The sequence below is a fragment of the Oncorhynchus masou genome, chromosome 32 (assembly GCF_036934945.1).
Source record: "Oncorhynchus masou masou isolate Uvic2021 chromosome 32, UVic_Omas_1.1, whole genome shotgun sequence".
Taxonomy (NCBI): domain Eukaryota; kingdom Metazoa; phylum Chordata; class Actinopteri; order Salmoniformes; family Salmonidae; genus Oncorhynchus; species Oncorhynchus masou.
In genome coordinates this window covers 31,498,827-31,513,867 of record NC_088243.1, presented here as the reverse complement: position 1 = coordinate 31,513,867, position 15,041 = coordinate 31,498,827, and the positions used below count along the sequence as shown (strand labels likewise).

At 44.5% G+C, this 15,041-nt stretch overlaps 2 protein-coding genes across 2 annotated transcripts in view; one reads left to right on the top strand and one right to left on the bottom strand.

Annotated features, from left to right (window-relative positions):
- LOC135525919 (dnaJ homolog subfamily C member 17-like) overlaps positions 1 to 15,041 on the top strand; it is a 44,652-nt gene that overhangs the window by 16,674 nt on the left and 12,937 nt on the right. Inside the window, exons 8-10 of the mRNA XM_064953892.1 lie at positions 703 to 780; positions 2,950 to 3,030; positions 3,595 to 3,732. Of these exons, the coding sequence (XP_064809964.1) occupies positions 703 to 780; positions 2,950 to 3,030; positions 3,595 to 3,732 (297 nt within the window). The remainder of the gene's footprint in view (positions 1 to 702; positions 781 to 2,949; positions 3,031 to 3,594; positions 3,733 to 15,041) is intronic.
- On the bottom strand, positions 7,682 to 13,581 carry LOC135525920 (cdc42 effector protein 3). Its single transcript, XM_064953893.1, has 2 exons — positions 13,018 to 13,581; positions 7,682 to 10,963 (listed from the first exon to the last, which is right to left on the bottom strand). The coding sequence occupies exon 2, from the start codon at positions 10,913 to 10,915 to the stop codon at positions 10,298 to 10,300; it is 618 nt and encodes a 205-aa protein (XP_064809965.1). The 5' UTR covers positions 10,916 to 10,963; positions 13,018 to 13,581; the 3' UTR covers positions 7,682 to 10,297.

Sequence of the window (15,041 nt, the reverse complement as noted above, 5' to 3'; positions counted from 1 at the left end):
TCTCACATATTTCTGAGTGAATGAGTGACCCTCACGTTAGATACATGCCACACATATATACTTCTCTGGATCCATCTGTTTTGCATTAGGTGCTCATTAAAAGGCCTGGTGATGTGTGTTGCGTTGTGGCTAGCAGCAGGTGAGTCAATGTGCTGTCTCCGGTCCAGGGCCCAGTCAGCCCCGTGTTAATTTCAGCCCTCTCGAATGCACGTAAAGCTGAATGGAAATTGACTGCAGGTCTCCCAGGTGGTGGTGGGTATGCTCCAAGACCTGAACAATGTCCCCCTGGAGCACCACTCTGCTCCTTGGCCTGGTGCAGAGGCTATTTCCTGCTTAAATCTACGCATGTCATTAGAACGTGACAGTGCCAGTGTGTTCTTGCCACACTCTTCTCTCAGCTAGGCTGGAACTCCATTATCCCATTACTCCAATATCCGCTGGTTAGACAGTTTTTGATAGTGAAGAAATAAAGAAATAAACTTCAGTGCTGATATGTTCACATGGGTTCAACAAGTTTTATGACATTCATGAATTCTATCCGGTGATCCATAACCCAAGACTGGCAGGGTTGAAACACTTTAGTTCAGGCCCTATGTTCCTCCAGGACCCAAGAGGATTAAGTAAGTTACTTCTATAACCAAAGATGGGTTATTTGTCTCTCTGTTTTTCTCTCCTAACTCTTTTTTTTATTTTTCTCTTCAGTTAAAGTGGAAGTGTAGTAAAGAGGATGACACCAACGGGGGCTACTCTCAAGACTTCATTTTTAGCCTTCTATCAAAGGTGGGTGCCCTGAACGTGAATCACCAGATACTACCGCATGGCTGAGATTCCAAAGGCCACCGGCTTTAAGTTGGCACACAGTTATTACGAAGCGCAACAGTTTCTCACACCTGCATCGTTTGGAAGGAGCTATGACTCATACCGTATGTCTCATGTCAGATGTTCCTATTTGAATGTGTAATGTAGCAGAAGAGACACTGGTTATATAATTATAATATTTATCTGAAGGCTTGTCCCCTGCTGTATCACAGACCTGTATCTCACCCCAACTCTCCTGTAATGAGACCTGCCTGGTGCCCAGCTCACGTTTGAGCTCTGCATGACATCAGTGTTATAGATGTTTTATTTTCCACTTTATACAAGCCCCATTTAAGTTTAGTAGCAGTGAAAGTGCTGGGGGCAATGCAGTGCCCTCTTAAAGTGGTGCACGCCATTGTTAGTGCCCCTGTTACCGGGGAGGTTTAGCAGTGCCAGGGGAGTCGCTAGGAAATGTGCTTTTCTCATGCAACCGTGTACCACCTCGAACTGCACCCAGCTAAGGAGCATTTTGGTGGGGCTTAGGTTGGGCAGGAATGAGGATAGGGAAAGTGTCACTGACGTCAAAAGATTGAAAAAAGGTTGAACTTTCAATTTCTCCTCCGCACGCAATCAGTCAGGCGTGGGAGGCTGGGTCAAAGGATTGTGGGAAACCAAATTTTGCTTTTTTCTTAAATAAAGGGAGTGAAATTTAAAAAACAACTTGATGCTATTTGAAATGGCGAGCTGCTCTCATGAGTGGCAGGTAATGCTTGAGTAGGAGTAGCCGCCCATGTGTGGGAATGGGGTCTGTGTGTGTGTTTTGGACTCACACAACCGTACGTCTGCTCTGGAGGAAAACACATTTCGAGTTATGAAATAGGGGTCTACAGAGACTGTTTGTCACTTGGCATGCTGTGGAGTGTCCTCAGTGTCCATTAGCATTCCAGGCCTGTCCCTTTCCCAGAGATTCCTGGGAATGGGATTCTTAGAGGCTTCCTTGCTGGGACTCTGCTCTTTAAAAGTGGGCTTAGTGAGAGAAGCCCTGTATTTCAGGTGACATACTGTATCAGTCATCGGGCCTTCTCTCTGCTGCATGCCTTTACCCAGAGGAGCCCAGCCTCCATCAGCCAAGAGCCTCTCTGTAATTATCAGTGCAGCTGAGAAGGATCAGCTTTTACTGCAGTCAGAGACCCAGTCCAAGTCCTGTCTCCACTCTCCAGCTCCTCTGTGTGTGTGTGTGTGTCAGTGGTTGACCCAGGCTGGACTCCTCCTACCCTGTACTCTCCTGTCTCTGACTTGTTCTGGCAGGCAGCTGGACAAAGGCCACAGCTAATTTCAGCTCATACCAGAACATGATGTTTTATTGAGTTCTCTCACCACATATATAGAGCAGGCTAACTGAAGAAGTAAAAGTAGCAGTTGATGATGAAGTGTCCCAGTTGATTGTATTCAAAATGTTATTGAGGTGAATGTCTTTCTGTAAATGAATAATAAAACCGATACATTAGGGTAGGGTTCATGTAATTTTAGAGTCACATTCCGGGATAATGTGATGTTTTTCATTCTCTCGAACAAAATGTGTCCCATCCACTCTCTCTCAAGGGCCAAATCACAGTATGTCCCCCCCTTTGTTTTTCCACTGCTGCTTCTTGCTGTTTTATTTATGCATAGTCAGTCACTTTACCCCGACCTACATGTACAAATTACCTCGACTAACCTGTACCCCCGCACATTGACCCGGTACCGTTACCCCCTGTATATAGCCTCATTATTGTTATTTTATTGTTACTTTAGTTTATTTAGTAAATATCTTCTTATCTCTATTTTCTTAACTGCACTTGGTTAAGGGCTTGTCAGTAAGCATTTCACGGTAAGGTCTACCTACACCTGTTGTATTCAGCGCATGTGACAAATAACTTTTTTGATTTGATAGTTAATTTGTAACTTAAACTCAGCAATTAAAAATGCATAATCTAATATTGCCATTGGATGTGGCGTTCTGATACGATACACTAGAATTTAAGGTTTTACAGTCCCGTCCAGTCATCAATTGTTTTTATTGCTGATTTTTTATTTTTTTTTATTATTCAAATTTTATGTGATCTACTTTCAGAACATTGTGTACCAACTCTCTGTCTCTGTTTCTTTCAGTATGGCGACGTTTTAAATGTTCTCATATCAAGTAAGAAGCGAGGAAGTGCTGTGGTAGAATTTGAAACTGTCAAAGCAGCTGTAAGTATTTGGTTCAGAAATGATACACACATTTAATTTCATCTTATATTGAAAACTCACTGAAATCAATCAATACCCACCAGCTTATTTTTTTACTATTTGGTTTGCACTGAGCACTATGCGTCTCACCAACTTCCCAGCCCAAGGCCCCACATGATGACATTTTGAAGAGTCTCTTTGTTGCCGGAACAGAGGAGTGTTCTGATGGGAACCAGGAGAACAGGACGGCTGAGCCGTTTCATTGTTCAGACCGTCTGAGTCCTCTGCCCCTTTGTTGTCGCGTGCTGTTTTGTTGTGGGCTCTGGTGTGCCGTGTGGTTCCCCTCAACAGAACATATCTGCTGTCCCCTGGGGAGCCAGACTCGGGGGCCTGTGGTCTCCGTCTCTCTGTCTGGAGATCTCAGGGTCCCTGCCCTGGTTGGGGTATCCAAAGTTCACATGTGTGTTTCAAATACAAACCCCCACACAAACTTGATGGAACTGAAAGGAGTAGAGAGGTTGATGCTACGTGCTGGGGCAGGTCATGTCACACTGGGTCTAACGTTACTCCGTTGTTGCTCTCCAGGAACTGGCATATAAGAACGAGAGTGGCCTTACAGCAAACCCACTGAAGATCTCGTGGCTTGAGGGACGACCTGAAGTCATCACCCCAGTGGTGTCGCAGGTTCAGCAAACAACTGGACAGTACTTCCCACCTATACAGGTATGTAACCAGGGGCAACCTTCACCACGAGCAGGGAAACCTCTCTCCAATGTGCTTAGTCCTAATTCTCCTTCTCTCACATCAACGATAATGTAAGTCGTATGTTACCAAAAACCCCACATTTTCCATACATTTCCTTTAAGCTGTGCTGTATTTGTGTTTGGGTCTGCATGGTTTGGGACCAGTAGACTATACCTCCCTAGAGCTGCTGATAAACTGTGTTTCACCTCTCAACCCACCACAGCTCAGTGACTCAGGCCCCTCGTCAGGGTTAGCACGGCGCGCAGGGTTCACAGCCTGACCCGCGCACTTGGATTTGTCAGAGTAGTATGTTATTATGGTAACCGGTTTCGCCTTACGCATATCCGACGCAGATAGCTTCATCTCTCACAGAGCTTTTCAGGGCAGAGAAGGAAAACATGATTATGGTAGTGTAATTTCCCCATTAGCCCTCAATGAGAACGCTCCTCACTAAAGAGGCCAACATGACATAATGAGATCCAGTGAATATTAGTAATGTTGTCCCATCTGGCCCTGGTCACTTGGGAGAACCATGGAGGTCCTGAGGAGTCTGTCTGTGTTCCAGAACACTACATCTCTCGCTCTTCCTCTGCCTCCTCTCTTTGTCTCATCCTCTCTTTCTCTGTCTCCCTTTTTCTCCCCTCTCTTCCTATCAATCCCCCCTCACTTGCCCTCTTCTTTTCCCTCTTTCTCCTTTCCTTGTTCCCTCTCCTTCACGGTGATAGTTGCGATCACAGAGGAGCAGCTGTGCTGATACCTGCTTTTTAACCTTAGCAGTTCAGCCCCAGCAGAGCAGGGAGCACAGGGACAATCACGCATGATTTCACACTCTGCTCCACTCCGTTTAATAAGAGAATCTGCTTACACTGGTTTGGGACCTGCTGTTACACTGGTGTGGGACCTGCTGCTGCACCTGGGCCCCACAAGTCCCCAGAGGCCCCTGGGGGCCCCTAGTATCACACACTGGACCGTAGCAAAGTTTTACAGACTGCCTGAAGTGATGAGCCCTGTTGTACTGCTGTGCTGAGTGATTCTCTAAGCCTGTGAAGGATACAGGCTCTCTGTAAGACATGGGTGTGCTGCATGGTCAGAGACAATACTGTAGGGCCGGTGGTCCATTCAGTATGTTGTTCTTAACATAAATGATCAAGCACGGTAAGGAACAGAGGCCCTGTTCCTGCCAGGCCATGGTGCAGAGATTGCTCCCCATTCTCCTGACTAGTTCATATCCCTTGTATTGGGATAGGATTTAGTTTCACCTGCTGGGTGTGCTATGTTTTGTATCACTGCACTGTGCCATAATTACATTTGTATTTATTTATTTATTTAACCTGTTATTTAACTAGGCAAGTCTGTTAAGAACAAATTCTTATTTACAATGACGGCCTACTTGTAAAGCCCCCCCGGCCAAACCCTACCCTAGCACGGATGATGCTGGGCCAATTGTGCGCCGCCCTATGGGACTCCCGATCACTTCCGGTTGTGATACAGCCCGGGATCAAACCCGGGAAGCGTAGTGATGCCTCTAGCACTTAGACCGCTGCGCCACTCAGGATAATACATTCTCATAGTGAGAGGTTATGAAATGAGTAGGTTTATGAAATATATGTACAGTAAATCATTCTGTGGTATAGTGCTGTTTTTTAAAAATGTCAGATGTCTTCTCTCGGCTTCTGGCGTTTTGATGTGAAGTTTTACTGAATGGCAGTGTGATGTACACAGCTATGTGGATTACGTAGATCGAAACAAAGAATTAACTATACTGTAGCTACATGGATGTAATGGCAGGGTCAACTGTGGGATGTGTGTTAATGGTGGTTTACATGACAATGGAAAGTACACAGAGTTAAATTAAGTGTTAGAGCTGTCCTCCAGAACTCCTCACATCTGCCGTCAGACTACAGGGATTCACACAGTGTCAATATGATTCATAGTTCAGTCCTTACCTCCAAGAATCTCTGGAGTTTGCTGTCCACATTCAACCATCTGTATCCTATTCCCTATCAGAAGGACTTGTAGCATCGTCATGTGTTTTTGAAGTCATTGTGTCCCCAATTTAGAACAACAGTTTAGTATTGTATTTTTAGTGTTTATTCTGATAAAGCATCATCTCCAGTGCTTGATACAACTCTGTTTATTTAATTTTCGAGGAATCTTTGACTTGGAGCCTGTCACGACATGAACCAGATCTAGCGTGTCATCTTTTCTGGGATGGTTTTTCCATCATATCAGAATGGCTAGCTTCCTTCTGCTGAATAAAGTGCAGGTTCACCTAAAATAGCCCTGCATCTGTCTGGGCCCTGGTATGCTGAGTGTAGTCTTGCTGCAGCTGGCTGTAGTGCTGGGCTCTTTCCGGACGGAGATAACAACTTCTAGTGTTCTGACTTCCTGGAAGAGGCCGTTTAGAGATCAAAAGGACTAGTGTAACAGATTGGTTAATTTACATCTGTTGCCAGCTGTTATCAGCATGAATTCATTTAACTGAGCTTTAGCTTGGACAGGGAGTAGAGAAGGAGGTGGCGAGAGAACGATCTCAATGAGATCTGGGAGCACTGTAAACCCCTGCCTGCATTTTCCTTCATGGGACAGTTAAAAAGAGCAAAGAGACATGGGAGAGGGGCATGTTTCGACGTTGCTGACTCAGTGCTTTTCCTCTGGACTAAAGTTGCACATTACGTACTGTAGCACATTGCATGTGAACTTGATTAAATCGCTTGCTTGTTTTAATCACTGGATGTTGAACTTTTGAGATCTTTGATAGTTTTGTCTTCTTCCCAAGGTCTTACGATGCCCAAGTGTATCATGGATATCATGTGAAGCAGTGGTATTGTGCTGCCTTGGACCTAATTGATCTTTTAAATGGGGGAGAAATGTGTGACTCGGTAGCTCTGTTGTGTGTCCTGACACTATGCAGTTTCAGAAACGGTCCTCCACGCTGCGTACCCCAGTGAAGCATGTTGCATATTTTCAGTAGCATTAGGTTGCACTGCCAGATGCAATTTAAACAGGAGTAGGAATGTATCAGTTGGCAAAAACAATATTTCCCCCTCAAAAAATGTGCAGCATAAAAAGAAATAAAATCCACCGTCTTCTGGAAGATGGCAGGCTTTCGTTGTATTCTGTATGATGGCAAGTTTGGAATTTGGGAGGAAACGTGGTTCCAGATGGGATGGGGTACCTCAGTTTAAACTGTTTGGTCAGTGATGCACAGCGCCAACGTAATGTGTCTTCCAATTACAGACTCTTCTCACATCAGCCGTGTGAGTTTGGGCGTTTTGTTGAGAATACCTTTGTGACTCCTCGTGCGGAGAAGCCCATTGCAGACGATGGGGTTGTCATACGGTCTTTAGACAGTCTGTGTGGCGTGTGTCTGTGTGGGATTTCTGTTTGTGTCTGATTACTATGGTATGATGGAGGAGGAAGAAGACAGTAGGCCCACTGTCCCAGAGGCATGTTATGCCATGGCGGAGAGTCTGGGTAAGCGGCCATGTAGATCTAGGCACCAGGTTTGCTCATTCTTCTCCTGAGCAAATTATATCAAAGTCCTTAACCTAGAAAGCCAAGATGTGACATTTAGCCGAATGAGGCCCAGGTAAACAGTCACAGTTAAAGCAATCCATTCATAATGAATGTTTTCTGTTGATGCAGGATAAGCAGAATAAAGGTTGACTTCGTCAAGCCACACCTTAAGCCATTCAGTAACCTCTCTGTTGATGTAGGTGTGATCCACGCTGTTCATCATAGCAAATCAGTGCTTTCCTCAAGTTCCCGTTTTATATGATGGGTTTACTTTGAAAGTTACAGCTGTCTGAATGAATGGATGGTTCAGTTGGCTTGGAATGTCTGTCTAATTTGTGTTTGACATGAACTAGCTACCTCTAGTTGTCTCGTGTAATGTAAGGTGTAATTCCTCTTCAAACAGTAAGTGTAAAGTGTGACAGACAAGGCTTTAATATGGCCTCTATGGCAGCTCATCACTGTTAGAAAACTAAACATCTCTGTCAGTCCATCAGTGTCTAAACAGTATTATACAAGCCATCTAAAATGTTGATCCGAGCAATTCCAAACCACTGGTCTTCCACACAGTTAAAAAAAGTTACAGTACACACTGGTCTACCAGTCTTACCCAATGTGTTATTATTCTCATAAAACACAATACACTGAAAGCCATAACAATTGGTTTTCCTGAAAGATGCATGGAACGGATATAAAGTACAGATGTACCCACAAAAATCAGTGGATTGTTAACGTGCAAACACTGTTTAACTGCCTGCCAGCAGCAGGACACTCATGGCTAGTGAAGTTCTCTGTAGCGCCTCAGGGACCCCTGGAATGTGACTGCTTTTGGCTTTGCCCCACTGCTTTCCTTTCCTGACAACCCCCTGCTGTGGTGCTGGATGTGGCTCTCTCCCAGCTCCCCTGGCAGGTGGGTGAGTGGGTCCAGGACTGGGGGTGGTGAGGGGTGCGTCAAGCCCTGTTGGTTCAGCAGGTATAGTTTAAACTCTCATCAGGAGCCTTGCTGGTAATGGATGGCTCTGGTCCCCAGCCTCCTTGGTCCTAGCAGCACATGTGGAAGTATCACATTACCCCTCGCCACTTTCCCCTCTCGTGCCACTCATCAGAGCGAGGGACTCCGATTTACAGCTAAGAAAACAGTGCTGGGGTTTTGGGGCTCGGACCTGCGGCCTGGCTGAGGTTGCAGCCCGCCAACCGCCGGCTTTATTAGAAGCAGAGCTAAGTGTTTGTTTTCACTGTGTTGTTGGGAAAGAGAGACGGGGGTACCTTCGTGCACCTTCGAGTGGGGCCTCTAAGATGCGTGCGGAGGAGAGATTGCCCTCCCCACACAACATAATGGCAAGGATGCCAATACGTCACAGCTTCAGGACCTTGAAAACTAAGCCTTCATTCTTATTTATTTATTTAACATTACACTCTGAAGTCTAACATTAGTCTCATCAAGAGATTTGTAGAAAGGAACTGGGTTTTAAACTGAGAAAGGACAAAAAGCAGTCATCTGAAGATGCCTACTTTACTTTTTTTAACAGATTAAAGGTCCAATGCAGCTGTTTTTATCTCAATATCAAATAATTTATTGGTAACAATTAAGTACCTTACTGCTATTTGTTTTAAATTAAAATGGTCAAAAAGAAACAAAAATAGCTTCTTAGCAAAGAGCAATTTCTCAAGCAATAATTTTGCTTGAACTGTCTGGGAGTGGTCTGAGTGGGAAGGGGAAAACTAGCTGTTATTGGCAGAAAGGTTTGGAACTCTTTCTTATTGGTCTATTAACGAATTTACCACTTGGTGATGTCCCCAGGCAGGCCCAAACTCCATCCAACCAAAACAGGCTAAAATTTCAGGCACTCTTTTTAAACGGCTCTTACACCAAAAGGGCATTTCACAGGTATTATTCCAACCTCATAGTGTGAAAATATATATAAAACACAAGGAAATTTGGTTTTTGAATGCACTGGGCCTTTAAGATAAATAAGGTGTTAAATTATTAACTAGACTATGTAACATTTTATTTAACGCTGCAACAGGTAATGCTAGAAGAACATGAACTTTGCCCCATAGACTGGTTGAAAGGAGAGAGGAGAATTCCAAAGTTAACCCTTAAACATCAATAGACAATCGACACTCATTCTGATTCTATTACTGTATCATAGAAACAACAGATACAGTCAAGAAATGTTCAAATTAGCGTACAACTCCATCATGAGAAGCGTTCTGTCATAATAATCTACTATAGATAGCAAACATTTGTCTAAGTAAAATGAGAGAAGGAGTAAGTTAAAGTGGAAGTCCATGTGTACTCGTATTCTTGTCGATGACCTTGTATGAAATGGAAGAGATCATTTTGTAGGTTATATCCCCATGGTGTTTGCAATGCTCTGACACTGGAGTATGTTTACATGCACTAATAATTCAATATTAAACTAATTGGCAGTAGGCAGATTAAGCAGTGTAAGGTGTTTACATGACTATCTTAATCGGTGTACGGTCATAATTGAAGTAAACGTACGACGATTAAAACACCTTGTTTTCTGAGCAATCTTTCAAAATATTAGGCCATGCAATGCCTTAATCAGAGGTCTAACGGTGTATTTGATCTGTGCCAGCACGAGCAGTGCAAGCTTCCTTCTTTTGAGTGAAGTGACTTCGGAAAAACTGAAAGCATTCATATTAGAAAGAGTTTTCACGTGTATACTCAGAATCTAATATGCTTCACAAATATAACATGGTCACAGTGGTAGAACGTTTATTTTGATTGGTGATTTTCTGCGTTTATTAAAGGCCCATCAAATAGCCTGATTTCAGATGGGTCTATGTCAACAGGATTATTAGGGAAATTGTTCTTCTTGCAAAGCATGTAACTGTTTATTTGAACTACTATATTAATCTGACTATTCCCAATAATCATATTATTGTGTGCATGTAACCGTACTCTATTTTATGTCAGCCGTTCATCGTGTTATGGCAGTTTGGAGTGTTCTAATGCCAGTCATGATGACGTTAGTAAGGTCTCTGTCTGGCTGTTCCTCTAATAGTGGAGCCTGTCCATGACCTGCAGCACGTCATCCAGGATGGAGGGGCCCAGGTCCAGGCTGAAGGAGAAGCTATTGTCCAACTCATCCAGCTGCTGCGTGTCCTCAGAGCAGGTCTGAGTGGAGTCTCCATCCCGGTCAGAACTTAGGCTGCCACGGGCAGGACTGGGGCTGCTGACCATGACCCTGTGGCTGGGGCTAACCCTGCCCTCCATCTCCCCATTCCCCTCACCCTCCTCGCTGTCCAGCAGGGGCAAGGAGCTGCACTTCTTCCTCCTCTCTGAGGCACTGTGGCTCATGTGGGCCCTGGTCCACTCGGGGCTCTCCGTGGCCTCGTCCAGGTTAAGGCGTAAGGGTTTGGGTGGAGGGTAGCAGGCCAGCAAGAGGTTCTGCTCACTCTGAGAGCTTTGCAGCACCAGGCTGTTGCCCCCCTTCAGAAAGGACAGGTCCCCGAAGCTGTCGCTGTGGTCGTTGTTCCCGATGTGGGAAACATGGCGGAAGTCGGCCAATGGGAGGCTGATCATGTTGACAGAGAGCACCTCCCTGCGCTTCTGTGTCCTTCTGGACCAGCGGGCCGAGGCTGGCTTACGGTACAGAGACGTCGTCAGTGGCATCTTACCAGGTCCTGTTGAGGTGTCCTCTGGTTCACTTCTGAGGCGAAGCTTAAAGGCAGTTTACAATAAAAAAGAAAAATATAGAAGAAATATTAAAATCTATTCACTTCGTGGTTAGGTTCATGTCAGATCATGTGGTTTCCCATCAACAACACATCATACATCTCTGATATGATTATCCAGGCTTACTTTCATCATGCTGCAGCCTACTGGATGGGCATTATTTGTTTCCCTCTGCTTTCCAACACCAGATGTAACCCTTGGATTATGTCAAGTTTAATGTGACAAGGCAGCAGCTCTGCTTAGTTTTATGTTAATATGATTCGGCGTCATTTGTCTCCTGGGAGAGGGTCCAATACATACTTAGAAGGGTTTTGATTTTTAAATGTTTACTTTTCAAATCCAGTTTATTCCCATAAATGCAGGTCTGGTCTGCTGAATGCACCAAAGGAATGGCTAAGCCTGATTCTGACTTCCAGCAACCATGCTCCAAATATGCACATTCTAAGCAGACACAGCATCCTCTATCTATATAAGCCATGTCACCATATCCTCTGGCCCCCTTTCCTGTCTTTTTGTCAGGCAACTCCAAGCTTTGCTTTCACTTCTTAAACAGTAGTTATTTTATGAATGGGGTGTAATTTGTTACGTGCTGAGAGACAAAGCTCAGAGACACAGTATGTGTATTCGTCTTTATTTATTTCTCCTTACCTTTAGATCTGTTAATCTGGTTTACTGGTCACAGACAGTCAGCCTTTCCTGTTATGCTGGATCCAGATAAGATCAAATTCTACAACTCTTGATTAGAGAGATGTGTGGCAATACCTGCCATTGTTATGACTGTGAGTTATGTAGAATTGAACTGGAATATGCCTTTCACCTGCTATAAATGGCGTCAAACTGTCTTGTTTTCTCAGACAGCGCACTTTGTACAATGGTAATTTTAGAAGTTCATCTGTACATTATCAATCTGTTATCTGTAAACAATGGGCCTTTAACAGCTACCACCATTTTAAAAAGCAAAGGCATACAATATATTACGCAAAACAACTGTACAAACTGAGAACGTGTGGCTCTGAAAAGATAGTTTAAATCCATTATAGTTTGTATAAGAGCTAGGCCAAAAGCGCAAAATAAAATGCACCTTATTCTAATCTAGTTGAGTATGGTTCCAGTAATTTAGTGTTTTGTGAGTTGTAATCATTTTATTGAGTAACACAGAATGCAGTTCATCTCTGGCAGGTCAAATGGACGATCTCAGTGGTCTTTGTGATTTTACAGGCTCCTAACAGCTTTGCCCATATTAGATTTGCGTTCGTGACTTGAAACACTCACTTTGTAGATTTGTAAGGCACTACGGCAAACGGGTTTTGTTGGCCCGTAAAGGTTTTATCGGTACTTTAGTAGCAGCGGGAGATGGGGAGAGTGTGGACGCACCAGCATTCCTTTCCAAACATGTCAGTTGGACGAAGGAGGAGTGTTAGAATTGCAGCGGTGAGGATCACATTAAGGAAACACTTCTCTTCCAAGTCCAAATGAAATAAGCCTAGTAAAAACCGCTTTGCCAAGACAATTTACAGTTACTAAATAATCTTCCTCCTCTAGCTGAGCACCTTTTTGAGGGAGATGTCTAAAATATATTCTCAAGAGCAGGTGTTGGTTATGATTTAAGAGTTGGCATATGCGTGTTTTTATAACCAATATTTTGAGTAAGTTGATGGATACAGTTTGTAATAACAGAATGTAGTGTGATATCTGTTATTTTCTGTACTGCTGTGTACACAGGGTGTCTGTATCCCACACCCACGTGTCTGTCTCTATCAGGAAGCCAGGCTGGGGCTGGTACCTAGAGACTGACACTGTTTCTCCCGACATGATTGGGCTTGTTCAACTGTAGTGGGAGAAGCACAGTGAACATCCCTGAGAGAGAACTGGAGCGACTTCACCCCCCAAGTTCTCCAAATCCCAGATTTAACAGCCCAAACACTCCGTTTCAAGTGTTAATGTCACGTGCACAAGTACAGTGAAATGCCTTTCTTGAAAGCTCCAAACCCAACAATGCAGTAATATCAAATGTAGCACTAAAAATAACTGTCTCTTACCCGAGTCCTAGAATCCTTCTCAGTAAAGGGTACCTATCATGTCCTGTAGACCTTGCCAATTTGATCCCGTGCTTCCCTCTATCTTATCAAAGTTCAGTTCAATAGTACAAGTATATTCCTTCTAGGACCCAGCAGGTGTGTTGTTTGAGAAAGTCTCCTCTGACGAAGTAACCCAGGTGAGGTCCGTGTAAAGAGACGACCAGGTGGAGTTTTGTTTCCTTCTTTGTTTCCTCCACCTCTCCCTACCTAACGGCAGAGAGTGTGTTTACCCTCGGATGATGTCACTCTCCCTGTCGTGGGAGTCTGAATCATGGGCGTGAATCCTGCTTGCTGCACCCACTACCTGAGTGAAAGGACAGAGCAGGAGCTGTTGTAGTCCCCACTGATTTACTGCTTGAAACACGGAACAAGGTAAAGCTGAGCTGGTGAAAGAGCACAGCATATTCCTCACACACACACACACACACAACACACAAACAGGGCCACAGTGACTTGTCTGTGTGCTAGTCATCTTAATTTCATTGTCTCTACTCTGCTGATTTCCTGTGCTTTGTTAACTTGTGTAAAGCGCTGGGCCAACGCAGGCCGTTCTGGCAGAGTAGAGGCCAATAGACTGTGGTATTGGATAAAGCCACTGACTCACACACAGACATGTACGAACAGGCAGGCTATGTTGCACAAGAGAACCTGTTCCAATTCTCACGCCTTCAGCGTTAGGGCTGTGACAGTCATGGAATTTAGGGTGACGCTTATTGGCCTACTGTAGTAACCATTAGGCTTATCGATAATTAGTGTTTGTATATGCTGTTTGATGATGCCCACATACCTACTTTTCCCTTGAGAGCTGACGCTTTATAGCAGTGGCCACCCCACTCTGCTCAACGCCTAGCGTACACATCTCCTAACATTATCTGGTCTCCGCAGCAGAGTCACAGTCCGCTCTGCACACCAGCATCCTCTGAAACATTTTGGTGCCTCCTTGCAATGGCTTTGACCTTGAGAGAACATTAGTGGTCGTCTGTCTGGCTCCAGACAACATAGCAATCTGCTCCGGGGTCTCTGAACTGAAACATCTACGGGATTGGCTGGATTCATTCTCTAGGATTACTGATCAGATCCTTTCAAATGGCTCCAAAAACCAAAGGCCAGCTGCCATTCATTCCTCATTCACTCCCCGACACCAGAACAGACCTTTCTGCTTTTAACAGATGCAATTACAAATGTAATAATTGCCTTGTCATAACATGTATCCAAGGCTGGAACTGAGCTTTTGAACAACTCCAATTCTATAATTGTTTTCTCCCCCCCACCGCTCCACTTCATAGCCTCCACCTCGACCCACATGACCACACAGCAAGGAAAAGCTTTCGAGAGCTGGTGTCAGTCAGACTATCCACCTCACCCCATCCACACTATTTTGTTTTGTTGGGAAGAAATCTGTTCATGCTAGCAGACAGTCAGCGTGTGTTATTTGTGGTGATGTGATCACACATGGCCTATTTGACCAGGGGTTCGAGGTGGCTTACTCCCATGTTTGTGTTTGTACAGTATGTTGTCCAGAATCTGAGGTGATTACGTTGGCCCTGGACCCTGACCGTAGGGGCAAAGTAGGTGTCTGATTGCCTTCCTCTCTCCTCCTCCCTCTCCCGTCTCAGGGCAGTGCTGGTACTGTGGTCTGTCTGGGTCGACTACGTTCTCCTTCAATCCTAGGATGCTGCTTGTTTTTTTTGTTGCATGAAAAAGTGCTTCCAGATACTGATTTCTTTGACTGGCTAGAAACCCAAATGGGGGTTTTTGTAGAATTTGGCGTTTTGTTGTGTGTTCTTTTTTCGTGTGTTTAAAATTATTTTTTTTTTACCCCCTTTTGTCCCCAATTTCATGGTATCCAATTGTTGTAGTAGCTACTATCTTGTCTCATCGCTACAACTCCCGTACGGGCTCGGGAGAGACGAAGGTTGAAAGTCATGCGTCCTCCGATACACAACCCAACCAGCCGCACTGCAGGAGTCGCTGGTGCGCGATGA

What these genes read in the sequence shown, in the direction of transcription:
- LOC135525920 (XM_064953893.1), bottom strand. Translation starts at nt 10,915, where the DNA reads ATGCCACTGACGACGTCTCTGTACCGTAAGCCAGCCTCGGCCCGCTGG.